The sequence below is a fragment of the Macaca nemestrina genome, chromosome 12, assembly GCF_043159975.1.
Source record: "Macaca nemestrina isolate mMacNem1 chromosome 12, mMacNem.hap1, whole genome shotgun sequence".
In the NCBI taxonomy this organism is placed as follows: Eukaryota; Metazoa; Chordata; class Mammalia; order Primates; family Cercopithecidae; genus Macaca; species Macaca nemestrina.
Window position 1 is genome coordinate 69,432,378 of NC_092136.1, and position 16,904 is coordinate 69,449,281.

Consider the following 16,904-nt stretch of genomic DNA (forward strand, 5'->3'; position numbering starts at 1 on the left):
ACATTCCTTGTTTGTTTGTTTTTCCCTAGGAATCAGACGTTGAGGAACTCAGGTTAGGGATGTCCTCTTGCAACAATTCCATTCCTCAGCCCTCGATATTTATCCTGGCTGGAATTCCTGGCCTTGAATCTTTCCATGGCTGGTTCTCTGTGCCTTTTTTCTTGGTGTTTCTCATTACAGTCATTGGCAATGTCACCATCTTATGTATCACCTGGATAGAGAAGAGTCTTCATGAGCCCATGTTTCTTCTCCTGGCCATGCTGTCAATTGTTGACCTGTGCCTTGTCAGTGTCACAGTGCCCCGTATGCTGGCTACCTTCTGGATGAATGCCAAGGAAATCAGTTTCAATGGCTGCCTCACACGGATGTTTTTCGTTCCTTCCTTCTATGTCATGGAGTCTGGGATTCTCCTAGCCATGGCTTTTGACAGATTTGCGGCTATCTGGTACCCTCTAAGATATACAACCATCCTTGGTAACAACATGCTTGTGAAGATGGCACTGGCTATCCTGGCAAGGGCAGTGGCAGTGTTGACCCCAGCCCCCATTCTGGCAAAAAGACTGCAAAGCTTCCAAACCCCCATAATCGCTTACTCCTACTGTGCATATATGATTGTGGTGCAGATAGCCTGTGAAGATATCTCTGACCACATTGTCTATGGACTCATGGTTATTGTAGCATCTGTGGGATTTTATCTGTTTTTTGTCATTCTGTCATATGGACTAATCCTTCATGCTGTCTTTCAGATACCATCTTGGGATGCACGGGGCAAAGCTCTCAGTACGTGTGGCTGCCATCTTCGTGTCATTAGTCTCTTTTATTCTCCTGTTGTCTTCTCGGTTCTGGCCCAGATTTTAGGCTACCATATGGCTCCCCATATGCAGATCATCATTGACAATCTTTACTTCCTGGTGCCTCCCATGGTTAACCCCTTGATTTATGGGGCCAGGACCAAACAAATGCGGGAGTGGGTACTGCGGATCCTTCACTGTTATGGAGACTAAAATGTATACCTTTGGTGGACAGGACACCTGGTGATGTTAAGCTGGAAGTCAAGTTAGGTTGAAGGTAGAGATAATTCCTGCCAGGTTTGGGGCTTCATGGGAAAGGAATAACCAAGGCAAGGGAAAAACTTAGTCAGTTAGAGTGATTATATAACTGAGACATGGTCTTTTTTTTTTTTTTTTTTTTTTTTTTTTTGTTTTTGTTTTTTTTTTTGTTTGTTTGTTTGTTTTGAGACGGAGTCTTGCTCTGTTCCCCGGGCTGGAGTGCAATGGCGCAATCTCTGCTCACTGCAACCTCCGCCTCCTGGGTTCACGCCATTCTCCTGCCTCAGTTTCCCAAGTAGCTGGGACTATAGGCGCTCGCCACTACGCCCGGCTAATTTTTTGTATTCTTTAGTAGAGACGGGGTTTTACCGTGTTAGCCAGGATGGTCTCGATCTCCTGACCTCATAATCTGCCCGCCTCGGCCTCCTAAAGTGCTGGGATTACAGGCGTGAGTCACCGCACCCGGCCTGAGACATGGTCTTTCTATCAGGATGCAGTTATAAAACCTCCATAGCCAGAACCCTCCACAGATGCTTATGCAAGTGATAAAATAGGATAATATTTTATTGATAATTTCATTATTTACCTAATTACAACACATAATATAAATCAAAAACAGATTTTCAAGTGAGATTAAAATGCAGTTTAGGCACATACTCTCATGATGTATGGGCAGAAATAATTATACAAATATTTATACTTCTATATTTTTTCTTCTGTATTTAGATTTTAGCTATTTTGCCAACACAAAATAATATATGATGGAAAATTATCCTAACTGAAATAAATATACATAAATATCCATGAACATATAAATGAATAATGAGCTTCTTGTCGTTGTCTGAAGAATTTTCAAAGAAAATGCTCATCTTAGTAATATATAATAGATTAGACCGGTGAGGTAGACATTTTATAAATTAAAAGAAACTTTAAAAAGCTGTGTTTTAAACTTTTATTTCAGGGGTACATGTGATGGTTTGTTACACAGGAAAACACATGTCACGGGAGTTTTTTTTTTTTAATTATTATTATACTTTAAGTTCTAGGGTACATGTGCATAACGTGCAGGTTTGTCACATATGTATACTTGTGCCATGTTGGTGTGCTGCACCCATCAACTCGTCAGCACCCATCAACTCGTCATTTACATTAGGTATAACTCCCAATGCAATCCCTCCCCCCTCCCCCCTCCCCATGATAGGCCCTGGTGTGTGATGCTCCCCTTCCCGAGTCCAAGTGATCTCATTGTTCAGTTCTCACCTATGAGTGAGAACATGTGGTGTTTGGTTTTCTGTTCTTGTGATAGTTTGCTGAGAATGATGGTTTCCAGCTGCATCCATGTCCCTGCAAAGGACACAAACTCATCCATTTTTATGGCTGCATAGTATTCCATGGTGTATATGTGCCACATTTTCTTACAGACTACTTCATTACCCAGGTACTAGTACCAGTATCCCAATAGCTATCTTTTCTGTCCCTCTCCCTCCTCCCACCACCTACCCTCAAATAGACCCCAGTGTTTGTTGTTTCCTTCTTTGTGTTCATAAGCTCTTATCATTAAATCCCACTTTTAAGTGAGGACATGTGGTATTTAGTTTTCTCTTCCTGCGTTAGTTTGCTAAGAATAACAGCCTCCAGTTCCATACATGTTCCCACAAAAAACATGATCTCATTCTGTTTTACGACTGCATAGTATTCCATGGTATATATATACCACATTTTCTTTATCCAATCTACCATTAGTGGGCAGTTAGGTTGATTCCATGTCTTTGCTATTGTAAATAGTGCTAATGATGAACATTCACGTACACATGTCTTTATGGTAGCGTAATTTATATTCCTTTGGGTATATACCCGGTAATAGGATTGCTGGGTTGAATGGCAGTTCTGCTTTTAGCTCTTTGAGGGATTGCAATACTGCTTTCCACAATGGTTGGACTAGCTTGCACTCCCGCCAACAGCGTGTAAGTGTTCCCTTTTATCCAGAACTTGGCCAGGATTCATTATTTTTTGACTTTTTAATAATTGCCATTCTGACTAGTGTGAGATGGTATCTCATTGTGATTTTAATTTGTATTTCCCTGATGATCAGTGATATTGAGACTTTTTCTACCTGCTTTTGGCCACATGGATGCCTTCTTTTGAATCATGTCTGTTTATGTCCTTTGCCGCCTTTTCAATCAGGTCATTTGTTTTTTTCTTGTGAATTTAAGTTCCTCAAGATGCTGGATATTAGACCTTTGTCAGATGCATAGTTTGCAAATAATTTCCCCCATTCTGTAGGTTGTCTGTTTATTCTGTTCACAGTTTCTTTTGCTGTGCAGAGCTCTTGAGTTTAAATAGATCCCTTTTGTCAATTTTTGCTTTTGTTGTGATTGCTTTTGTTATCAATGTCATGAAATCTTTCCCCATTTCTATGCCCAGGATAGTATTGCCTAGGTTGTGTTCCAGGGTTTTTATTAAATATCAACTTGTAAAACAAGAGACAGATATATGTAAATCACACCCATGTTATTAATAAACATACACACAGATATTTATTTACACAAACATGTACAAATATACACACTTCTTTCAAATACATACTTCCAATCATTTTGTCTATAAATAGCTAGTTTATTCTATCTCTCTACTTGTCTCTCTCACTTTCTAATGCTATCATACTTATATTTATGACATTCATACACCTTATCTGAAATATGCATACATTCAAAAGAATGTGTATGTGTGCATATACTGGATGCACAAATTCAATTTTATTAATAGATACGCAAAAACCACTGTTAATCTTCTCACAGTTTATCTGCCAGTTTTCAAAGACATAAATTTTCTCAGATAAATTAAGATCCATCTCAGAGTGCTGCTTCCACATTCTCTTATTCAACTTTTTGAACACATCTTATGCAATACTTCCTTCTGCCAGCCTTCCTTGATCTCACCCCCTATTTTTTCTCCACTCTGTATCAGTTTCCTTTTCAGTGGTCTCCAGTGCCACCCAGTCTTTTCATAGTCACAAAACATGTCACACAGTATGAAAATTGCCTTTTTAGGATGATCATTTTCTACACTAAAATGAGCATTTTATTTATGCTTATTTTCAAAGAATCTAGAATTTTCATTATATGTAAGTTTAATAAATATTTGTTGAATAAGTAAGTCCCATTTCAAATAGCCTCTCTGATGAGACAACAGGGATCATAAAACAATGCATACATTTAAACCTTCAGCCAATCCACTTAAAAAAAATAAGATGAATAAGAAGAGAGAAGAATAAAATAAATGGATACAGGCAGGGAGAGAAGAAAGGAGAGAGATTTGAGAGGGAAGGAAGAAAGACGCATTTTGTTGTCCCAGCTGACATTCCTCTCCACTGAGAATCCTTTTCAGTGAAATCTCCTCAACTTCATTTCTGAAAATAATTTAGGATATATCCTTTCACCTTCAGTGGTCCAATGTATTACCTAAAGTATGATTCCTCTTCTCCATTATTATAGGGGTCTTTTGCTGAATTAAAACCAATCCCAAAATGTAGAGTTTGAGGTTCACTGGACTCAGCTTACTGTTCGCACCTGATGTCCCTCAAATGGCTGCATGACAGAAAGGGGCTGGAGCTTGAGTCCCATGAGTGTTCAGCAGGATAGACAACCAGGATGGCTTCTTCACTGTGCCTTAGTGCTGTTCCCTGTGGGCTCTCTATCTCCATTAAATTAGCCAGGTCTTCTCACACAGTATTTCAGGGCTTTAATAAATGAAAACCAGAAGCTACCGGATCAGATACAATCTACATCCAAAACTTATCCACTGCTCAAGGCAGTCAAAGGATCTGTTCAAATTTCAGAGGCTGGGAAATAGATTCACTTCCTGATTGTTAAACTGTAGAATACTACATAGTTTGAAAGATATTGTAATGACCGTCTTGTGTAATTCAACCTGTCATATTTTGCTCTTTGCTTACACCAATTCATATTACTTTCATATGCAACATAACTCATAGCTCCCTCAAACTTCTAGGTCTCAAGCCATTATGACATTTGTCTAGAATTTCATCATGCAAATTATAGTCAGATGTAGGTGAGGCTTCATGGGTGTGTTAGTTCCTGGAACATGGTTCCTCTTTCCTGAATCGCTTTTAACTAAACAGACAAGTCATCTTCCCCCAACACTGTCAACATACAATGTCAATATATTGATGGGGAAAACACTTACATTTCAAAAGAGGGATAAAGATGCAATCTGATAATTACTGGTACATAGCATACTAAAATATAGGTAGGCACATGGTGCCAGCTTTCAAATTAAGGCCCCCTTCTGCTTCACAAAGATAATTCTGTTTTTCTGTGGTTCTTGGCTTTACCCTTCGGGATCTAGGATCTGCAGTCTGATTCATGATTATTTTTAAAAGAAGTGGCAAGTTTTCCACTCATCATTCTAAGTCTATAGGTTGGCCACACTTCAAGGATCCTTTACTTTTTCTTTCCTTTCTAAAAAATAAATAATAATATCATGTAGTTTAATTATTACATTTCCATACATGTCCAGATAAATATCTTGGTTGACCCTCACATGGAAGAGCAAGTAGCAAACTGACAAACCCAACTTTCACTTTGAATAGATATGCTATTGTAAACTCTTTTATCCTAGGGATTACGAATAAAAAGCCATATAATTGTCATGCACAGTGGCAAAAGGGCTTTACAAAACATATAATTAGGCCTTGGAAGTGGAAGTATTAACAGAATGAAGAATAAGGAATAGAATTACTAATTTTTGCTGCATGTAAGAATATAAAATAAAATTTAATCTGTATCCATCCAAAAGCAAGCGATATTTTTAACCATATTATGGAGGTATGATTGACATACAAAAAGCTGTGCATATTTAATGTATACAACCTGATTAATTTGGAGATAAGTATATATCCATTAAACCACCCCAAATCTATACCATAAGAATATTTACCTTGTCCAAAAGTTTCTTCCTATCCTCTTTATTATTGCATTATAAGAAGACAATATAAAAAGCTTCTGCACAGCGTGGCCGGGCATGGTGGCTCACGCCTGTAATCCCAGTACTTTGGGAGTCTGAGGCGGGCGGATCACCTGAGGTCAGGAGTTCGAGACCAGCCCGGCTAACATGGTGAAACCCTGTCTCTACTAAAAACAAAAGTAATTAGCCGGGCACAGTGGCAGGTGCCTGAAATTCCAGCTACGTGGGAGACTGAGGCAGGAGAATCGCTTGAACCTGGGAGGAGGAGACTGCAGTGAGCCGAGACCAAGGAATTGTACTCCGGCCTTGGAAACAAGAGTGAAATTCCATCAGAAAAATAAAAATAAAAAAGGAAGAAAAGAAAAGAAAAGCTTCTGCACAGCAAAGGAAACAATTAACAAATGAAAACACAACCCAAGGAATGGGGGAAAATATTTGTAAATCATATATCTGACATAAGGTCAATATCCAAACTACATAAGGAATTTATGTAGTGCAACAGAAGAAAAACACAAATAACCTCCCTTAAAAGAAATGGACCAAGTAACTGAATTGACATTTCTCCAAAGAAGACAAATAGTGAACAAGTATATGAAAAATTGCTCAATGTCACTAACTTCAGGGAAATGCAAATCAAAAGTTAGAATGGCTATTATCAAAAAGTGAAATATAACGAATATTGGCAAGGATATGGAGAAAAGGGAATGTAAACTGGTATAGCCATTATTAAAAAACATGAGGGTTTCTCAAAAAAATTAAAAATAAAACTCCCCTGTGACCCAGCAGTCCCACTACTGGGTATATACCCAAAGGAAATAAAGTCATTATCTTGAAGAGACATCTACACTCTATTGTTCATTGCAGCATTAGTCAGAATAGCCAAGACATGGAAGCAACTTAACTGTTCATTGAGGGATAATTGGATTAAAAACATGGTATACAGTTGACCCTTGAACAACACAGATTTGAACAGCATGCCTCCACTTATGCACACATTTAGTTTTCAATAGATACAGTCAGGCCTCCATATCAGCAGGTTCCATATCCACAATGATAAGTGCATCAAAAATGTAGTATTTTCAAGATGCAAATCCTGTGGATTGGTAGGGCCTACTGAGGGACTTGGGTATACACAGATTTTGGTATCCACAGTAGTTCCCGGAATGAATCTCTTGCAGGTACTGAGGGAGGGTGAGATGAGGGACCAATTTAGTTCTGCATGTGAATATCCAGTGTTACCAACACCATTTATTGAAGAAACTGTCCTTTCCCCATTGTATGTTTTTGGCACTTTTGTCAGAGAGTAAAATGGTGGCTAGTAGAGGATAGAAAGGGGGAGATGGAGATGAAGAGAAGTTGTTTAGTGGGTACAAACATACAGTTAAATAGAAGGAATAAACACTGGTGTTTGATAGCATAGTGGAGTGACTATAGTTAACAACATTTTATAGTGTATTTCAAAATAGCTAGAAGTTTTTAAATGTTCCCAACACAAAGAAATGACAAATGTTCAAGGTGATGAACTAACTCAATATGCTGATTTAATCGTTGCATATTGTATTCATGTGTCAGATTACCATATGTATCTCATAAATATGTACACATATTATGTATGAATTAAAATAAATAAGAAAATCCTAGATATGTTGGTTTATTTCTGCGATTTCTATTTTTTCATTTTTATATGTCAATAAATAAATTTTTTATATGTCTATAAATAGATAAAAAAATGTGGTTTATAAAATATTATTCAGCCCTCAAAAAAGAGTTGAATTCTTCCATTTCTGACAATGCGTATGAACCTGGAGGACATTATGCTAAGTGAAATAATTCAGACACAGAAGAACAAATACTACATGATGTCACTTAAATGAGAAATCTAATGGAGCCAAACATGTAGAAGCAGAGAGTAGAATGGTGGTTGCCAGAGGATGGAGAGAGAGTGAAATGGGGAGGTATTAGTCGAAGGGTAAGATGAATAAGTCCTAGAGATCTACTACATAGAAGAGCATTTACAGTTAACAATACAGTATTATATACCAAGGATTCTTCTCATGTTAGCTGTTTCTGTCCTTTTCAGTTTAACCTGACAGTGCTGCTGACTAACAAGTAGTCTTAAAAATGCAAGCTTTTATCCAAAGTCTATGTCCTACTTTAAGAATCGATGATAGGTGCAGAAAAATTGAATGACAAAAGATGTTGTGTTCAAACTCACAAATCCCTGTAGTATTTATGAATTGTATGAATTCTACTTAAAAATTAAACACTGGGTTTTAAAAGTCATATTTTTCTATACACATCTTATCAGAATTGTCCCTGGAAATCTTCATCAAATCCATTGGGAATCCGTTGGTTTATGTGTGCATGTGTATATCTGTGTGTGTGTGTGTGTGTGTGTGTGTGTATTTTTTTCCTACTTTCACAAAGGCGAGAGTTTTGTTTATTGTTCCACCATCACAAAGCACTGAATCCTTTATTGTCTGGTACACAATAACAATTTTGTCTCTCTATTTAAGGTCTTCATTAACAGCTTTGTTGTGCCCATCAAGTGTCTGCCCGCTACCCACTCTCAAAGCCAATGCTGCGTGTTTTAAACTTCTGTTACTTCAGGATTAAACTGATAACATTTTTTTCTTACATGTAAATATTGCATGTAATATGACACATTCAGACTTAGTGGCAGCTTTTCATAGCAATTTATGATTTTTTTTTCACAACAATCTGTACATTGCCTGAACTCCACTGTGTCGTTCTCACTTGGAATCTCTCAAGATGATGGCATGATAATAGAAACAGATATAAGTTATGGACTCTTCTAAGAACTGTCCAACCTGGCTTTGTATTCATAGCAGTTGCACCTCTCAACTTTAATGGAAAAATAAAGAGAAGGGTGGATTCTTGAGGGGAGTGGGAGAGCCATATAGTAGAAGAGCCTGTGAAATGATAGATACAGTTATAGCTCGGTTGGAAAGTACAGTTTGGCCAGGTGTGGTGGCTCATGCCTGTAATCCCAGCACTTTGGGAGGCCGAGGCAGGTGGATCACGAGGTCGGGAGTTCAAGACCAGCCTGACCAATATGGTAAAACCCTGTCTTTACTAAAAATACAAAAATTAGCCAGGCATGGTGGCATGTGCCTATAATCCCAGCTACTTGGGAGGTTGAGGCAGAAGAATCGTTTGAACCCAGGAGGCAATGGTTGCTGTGAGCCGAGATGGCACCACTGCACTCCAGCCTGGGTGACAGAGCAAGACTCCATTAAAAAAAGAAAAAGTGCAGTTTGTCACTCAACTTCCTCTCTATTTCATCATAAATAATTCTTTAATTCATACCTCCCCTCTAGGGTTCAATACTATGCCTCCAACCATCTCTACCACTCCTCACCAATGAATATTTTTCTGGGTTACCATAGCTTGCATATTATTGATCTACTGTAAATTTTGTGAATTAATTTAGTATATCTAAAAGTTTCAATACACTTTGGCTTGAATAGAGAGAGACTTTTAGGGATGCTTGACATCCAGGACACACCATCAGGCATTGCTTACTTTCCAAGACAATATTCCTTGTTCTACACAAACAGCAATTTTCTCACATAATTTTTAAAAAACCAGCTTTTCTGCTGCCTCTTGCTCTATTTTGAAACAATTCTTAATCCAATCCAGACACTTTTCCAAAATCAAAGGTAGATTGGACACAGGTTGAAACTGTAAGACACAAAGAGAAAATACGTGCTCAGATATTTTTTCTTTTTTTTTTCTTTTTTTTTTTTTTTTTTTGGTATTTATCCTGTCTTTTTTTTTTTTTTAATACTTTAAGTTCTAGGGTACATGTGCATAACGTGCAGGTTTGTTACATATGTATACTTGTGCCATGTTGGTGTGCTGCACCCATCAACTTGTCAGCACCCATCAACTCATCATTTACATCAGGTATAACTCCCAATGCAATCCCTCCCCTTTCCCCCCTCCCCATGATAGGCCCCGGTGTGTGATGTTCCCCTTCCCAAGTCCAAGTGATCTCATTGTTCAGTTCCCACCTATGAGTGAGAACATGCGGTGTTTGGTTTTCTGTTCTTGTGATAGTTTGCTAAGAATGATGGTTTCCAGCTGCATCCATGTCCCTACAAAGGACACAAACTCATCCTTTTTTATGGCTGCATAGTATTCCATGGTGTATAATAAATGGTCCTGGGAAAATTGGCTAGCCATAAGTAGAAAGCTGAAACTGGATCCTTTCCTTACTCCTTATATGAAAATTAATTCAAGATGGATTAGAGACTTAAATGTTAGACCTAACACCATAAAAACCCTAGAAGAAAACTTAGGTAGTACCATTCAGGACATAGGCATGGGCAAAGACTTCATGTCTAAAACACCAAAAGCAACAGCAGCAAAAGCCAAAATTGACAAATGGGATCTCATTAAACTAAAGAACTTCAGATATTTTTTCTAATTAAATACTCCCAACAACCATTCATTTATCAGTTCACATTCCCATCTACTAGAAATAATTATAACCACGTTGGCATCTGGTGATGAAATATATTTCAACTAGACAGGCTTTACAAGAGGTCCTTAATGAAGTGCTAATATGGATTTGAAAGAACACCTGTTACCACAAAAGCACACTTACACATATAACCTATAGGAAATATAAAGCAACTATGCAATCAAGTTTATGTAACAACCAGATAACAAACATCATTTTAAGCACTTTATTTTTATAGGCTAGGATTAAAATGAATTTTTAAAGTTTCATTGCAGTATAATTCATATAAAAATTTGCACATATTTAATATATACATTTTGATGAGTTTGGACATTTGCATATATCTGTGATACCATCATCAAAATGAAGGTAGTAAACATGCCCCTCACTTCCAAAAATTCTTCATGTTCTGTGTGTGTATGTGTGTGTGCGTGTGTCTGTTAGTTTATGTTATGTCCATACAATCCTGCTTTAAGGTAATTCTTTCTGTCTCCATTCAAACATGAGGAAAATTAGGTTCAGGTAATTTAAACATTTTTATTAATCTTTTTATAACATTCAGCTAATAATCGAATCAAAAGTCAAGCCTACAGCTTCCATACTATGGATACATTACAAGTATTGAGTTAAAGTAAAATGAACAAATAGACAAATGGATAAATACATAAACAGATCTCATATCTTCTTTGGATCTAGGGCAGGTGGGGTAGGAGAGCTGAAAATGTTCTCCACTAGTATATTCCATTTTTTGCTTAAAGCGCACTACTTTATATTGTTTGGAGAATTAACTCCTTTAGTGTATTCATCATGTATCTTTCTGCTAAAAGTCTATAGACGGAATCCTAAATTCACAAAGTATACAAAACAATTTTATTATAAATATATTTTAGTCTAGAATGAGAATTTGATCCAATATTTCTCAGTACTTCTGGTAAAGGCAGACAGGATTATATGAATAAGGATATCATCTCCCTGGAAATCTAAGGATATCCTCTACCTTTCAGCAGGAAAACAAAAAACCTGTAACCAAACTCAGCTTCCCACTCAACCAGGTGAGCTGCAAGGTCTCCGCATTTTGGAAAGCTGGTGTTTCCTATTATTATTCTAAACAGCTGGCATTTTATTTTCAAATACCTACCATAAATCTTAGACTGCTTAATATCTGATGCCAATATATTATTTCTCTTACAAAACTAATTTCATAGGGAATGGGGATTATTTCCCTAGAACACAGTCCATGATTCATCCAGCAGTGTCCTAGATCCTGTCATTTTCTTGATGATCCTGTCATTTTCTTCTTCCTTGAAGAAGCAGGAAAATATGGCTTCTCTTGCCAATTTTCTTCAGAAAACATTGTTTTCAGTTTTAGCTGCATTTTAAAAGATTCCCCGTATACCTTCACAGTGCTCCAAAAGTTGCCTGTAGACAGTTCCTATTCACAACAGTGGGTTGTCATGACTTTGTCTAAGACCTTCCTCTTGCTTGGGAAGCATAGTCTGTCCATGAATGAAACGTGTGACAAATATTGGGAATGCAATATTTCAGGAGTTATGGAGTTTTGACTGAACAAGGGATAGAGATCAATGGATTAAACACCCCATATTTCTAGCCATTAATTGGAACAACTTGTAGGTGTGCTTTTTACAATTTTTTCAAGGACTGCTAGCATGCAAGAAGACTGATAATTAACAGCAATAACTTGTTTAGTTTTGTACATTTTATTGTTTTTTTTTTCCCTTCACTGTCTTACTTGCTCCCTCTCCTACATGTTTTCTTTTTCCTTGGATCAGTTCCAAAACATACCACTTACACTAAAGTTCTTGGCTTGATTTGATTTTCTGAGAACTCTTATTAAGATGCCCTTTGCTATAAGCTCCCATTTGTAGATTGAGACTATCATAAGATACCTTTTGATATTAATTCTCTACTCTAAATAACAGTATAAGTGATTGACAAGACTATCACAAAGAGGGAGACAAACCACTCCAGTAAGAGGAGAGACAAATTTACTAAGATTATTGATGCTCACGTGGTGGTAGTTGTGGTGGTGTATATGCTATCAAGCCCTAGAGGCCCTGGAAAGGGAAGTCTGACACGAAAAGGAGACTAAGGAATATGTAGTTGAATTTCAATGTCTTGACTTTTTTTCACTAATTTGTAAGTCCTTTCGAGCTGTGAGGATACTAGGAGAAAAGACACTGTTAACATGTCCTTCATCACAGTGTTTTATCAATCTAATATATTACACTTCAAAACTTTTCAAAGTATCTCCTAATGATATTTTAGCAAAAATATAAGTGCATCATGAGTTGTAACACTACATAAACAGAGAATGGGCACTTTTCAAGGACATTATGAACTATGCCATTAAATGACAACTCTGAAAAGTTGAATTGTTGCTTATACAACAAAAGAACTATATTTGTGCAGTTAAGTAAAACTAAATAATAGAAGATCGCTATATTGATACATAATCCATAATCTCCTTCTGCAGGATGATTTGTATATTTTGATCACTGATCAGAGATGAGCTTGCTTTTCATAACTTGGGTGCTCAAGGATGTCAGATTCACACACACCTGCACATATCTTCTCACATTTACAAGAGTCATAATGATACTAAGTGCTTTAAGACTGAATTAAAATTATGGCAAATAGCATTTCATTGGCTGAAGTAAAATTTATTATTCAAATATCACATATGCCATGATTTCCTTTATGAGGCCTTCTTTCATTCCTTCTAAAATCTAGATTAGTTGCTTCTCACATGTGAAACTAAATCCATTGTTTTTATCTTATGATAGCCTAGATAACATTAAATTATATTTACTTTTTTTTTTTTTGAGACGGAATCTAGCTCTGTTGCCCAGGTTGGTGTGAAGTGGCGCTTTCTCGGCTCACTGTAACCTCCGCCTTTCTGGGTTCAAGTGATTCTCCTGCCTCAGCCTTCCGAGTAGCTGGGATTACAGGCACCCGCCACCACGCCCAGCTAATTTTTGTGTTTTTAGTAGAAACAGGGCTTCACCATGTTGGTCAGGCTGGTCTCAAACTCCTGACCTCGTGATCTGCCAGCCTCGGCATCCCAAAGTGCTGGGATTACAGGTATGAGCCACCACATCCAGTCTGCTCAATATTTTTATAGCGTCAGTATACTGTGAACCTTTGAAATCATGAAATATATCCTTGTCATTGCTGTACATCCAAAGAGTAAACTGCAGCTTGGACAACGGATATGTTTATATGAAGGAAGAAAAAAAGTAAAGAAAAGGGAAGAAAAAAAGCCAAAAATAAAAGATTAAGGGAGAAGGAATGGAGGGATGTTAGGAATTGTTTTTTTTTCTTTTCTTTCTTTTTTTTTTTTTTTTTTTTTTTTTTTTGAGACAGAGTCTCGCTCTGTTGCCCAGGCTGGAGTGCAGTGACCGGATCTCAGCTCACTGCAAGCTCCACCTCCCGGGTTTACGCCATTCTCCTGTCTCAGCCCCCCGAGTAGCTGGGACTACAGGCGCCCGCCACCTCGCCCGGCCAGTTTTTTGTTTGTTTGTTTGTTTGTTTTTGTATTTTTTAGTAGAGACGGGGTTTCACCGTGTTAGCCAGGATAGGATGATCTCAATGTCCTGACCTCGTGATCCGCATGTCTCGGCCTCCCAAAGGATTACAGGCTTGAGCCACCGCGCCCGGCCAGGAATTGTATTTTATTTATATATATATCTCTCTCTCTCCAGATTTATCTCATGTTTTCACTGCTCTTGTTGAAGGAATATATGTTCTTTAGGGGAGATCATTGTAATGTAAATATCTCACCAAAATAGCCACACATAATACAAGGAATTTTCAGCTTAAACTTAAGTTTAAATAGGTAAATGCATGTTTTTCCTCTGACACATCACTTGCTGGATCATTTCTGGGTGTCTGGCTTTATAATGAGAATCTGAGCAACCCACATGTGAATCTCCATGGTCTTCATTCCATAGACAATGGGGTTAAGGGCAGGGGGCACAAGCAGATAGACGGTAGACAAGAGAATGTGGGCATAGACTGATACAAGACCAAAACGATGGCTGAAGAAGGAAAAAAAAGCAAGGATATAAAACTCCAGAAAGACAGTAATATGAGCTGTACAAGTGTTAAATGCTTTCAGTCGTGCCTCTTTTTGGGGAAGACGAAAAATAGTCTGAAAAATTAGAAAGTAGGAGATGAAGACAAAGATCACGTCAAAACCTAGAATTGCAAAAGCCACAAAGAGCCCAGATGATTTGTTAATATGGACATCTTCTTTAGCCAGCTTGACTACAGCCATGTGTTCACAGTAAGAATGGGCAATAACCACAGAGTGGAAAAGTTGCAGCCGTTTGAGTAGAATTCCAACAAGCATTGTTGTGCGGATTGCCACCATCAGCACCACCCGAAATAGAAAGGTGTGAGGATGGATGTGTGCCTCAATGGATCACAGATGGCCACATAGCGATCAAGGCCATCACCAACAGGATGCCAGATTCCATGCCCTGCAAGGCATGAATGAAGAAGAGTTGGGTGAGGCAGGCATCAAAAGCCATGGAATAAGAATCAAACCAGAAGATGGCCAACATCTTAGGAGCAATGGCTACACAGAGACCTAGGTCAGTGGCTGCCAATACTGCCAGAAAGATGTACAAGTGTTTGTGTAGACTGCGTTCTATAGAGATAATGATTAGCAAAAAGCTGTTCCCCAGCAGGGCCACCAGGCACACGCCAAAGAAGGCAAACCCAATCCAAAATTGCACATGCTCTAGTCCAGGGATCCCAATCAGGGTCACTGTCTTTGGGTTCAAATATGACATGTTGGTGGATCCCATGAGTCTGGTAAATCTTTTACTCACCACTAATTCTGACACAGATTCAGAGAAAAATTACGAATGGGAAGGAGGAACACTTTCCTCACATTTCCTCTCAGAACACGAAAGACGTGGATGGAAATGTGATCATGTGACTGAATCTTTGGGTATAAATTTAGGTTTATTTCAGAATGGAGCTCTTGGCCTTTCCCAAAGCTAGTGTTTGTATTTGTGAATGAGGAATATGATTCAGTGTTGATCACCTAGAAATTGTAGAAATGGAAGCTATAATTCTAAGAGCATTGATTATGCTAGTCTTCAGTGTCTTCTCAAGTGGTCTCATAAACGGCAACATTAACTTTTTTGTCCATATTCATCTCCAAACTCCAGACACATCTTGGATTAGGTGGAATTCCTCTGTGACACTTGAAGTCATAACACAAATCCTCAATCCATATCCCTGTCTTAGTTGAAAGCTCAGAATCTTCCGATAGTGCATGCTTTTCCCAGTCTTTTCCATTTTCTTTAGTTTAGGGAGTACAATTCTTCCCATCACATCTTAGGAATTGCCTCCACATGGGGAAGTGAGAGGCTTGTTCTTCCAATAAATATTGCTTTAATTACCTATGTGCAGGCCAATTATTCAGGTTCTTCAAAGTGATAAGTACATGCTATTCTTTTACAAGTAGTGGCTGGGCATATTTGACTCACGGAGTTAAACCTGGCCCGTGAGTTTTCAAAGTTGATGTGTAAGCAGAATGAGATGGAAGGAGATGTAAGAAGTCACAGATCTTAGAGGAGACAGAAAATTGAGAAGATAGATAAGAGGTCAATTGGATTAAAAGAAACCATAAGTTGGGATAGGAAACAGGCCACAAATCCTGGCCTGTTGTATAATCCCTATAACTTAAATTTTTTGATAATATTAATATGTCTCAGATGTAAAAGGATGGAGTTCTGTTGTTTATAATGGGGCTCAATCTATGTGCCTTTTTTACTTTATCAATACCTGTTGTCAGTGAAAATAATTTCTGACACCTTTGAATATATTGTTTACCTTCACGTGCACCCACCTTCTGATCTTCGAACAATGTGCCTGCTCTATTTCTTTGGTAACCCTCTACTTACAGCTTAAAACAACCTTACATCCTCTCTCTTTTTTTCCTTTTCATTAACTTTTTACAAGCTTAACATCACACAACAGTTTAATTTTATCTTCCTTATGATTGTGTCATAGCCAAATATATTGACTGAATGAGAAGCATCACTCTGAATCACATTTTTATACATTTTTTTCTTTGAAAGAAAAGTGAGGTGATTGCTTCTGTAAAATAATAGAAAAAAAATTGAATGGTTCATAGTTTATATGAATACATATGTGAACATAACTAGAAAGCCCCCAATGTAATAAAATATAAAATGTCTTAATAGTTAATGAAGAGAAGGAAATCTTGTTATACAATCTTCTGTAGCCACACATATCAGTAGGCTGTGTCCAAGGAAATAAAGAGATATAGATTAAAACAATTAGAAATTTTATAAAAAGAAATTTCCCTTGATGCCCATATA

General features: G+C 37.7%; 1 protein-coding gene and 1 pseudogene across 1 annotated transcript; one reads left to right on the forward strand and one right to left on the reverse strand.

Moving 5' to 3' along the window:
• Positions 1-59: 59 nt before the first annotated feature.
• LOC105468915 (olfactory receptor 52K1-like) lies at positions 60-1,004 on the forward strand. Its single transcript, XM_011719411.2, has one exon. It carries the CDS (start codon positions 60-62, stop codon positions 1,002-1,004), a length of 945 nt encoding a protein of 314 aa, XP_011717713.2.
• A 13,415-nt stretch (positions 1,005-14,419) lies between these two features.
• On the reverse strand, positions 14,420-15,356 carry LOC105468916 (olfactory receptor 52A1-like; annotated as a pseudogene).
• Positions 15,357-16,904: the final 1,548 nt, after the last annotated feature.

Excerpts from the sequence above, each read along its gene's own strand:
- LOC105468915 (XM_011719411.2), top strand. The coding sequence starts at position 60 with ATGTCCTCTTGCAACAATTCCATTCCTCAGCCCTCGATATTTATCCTG.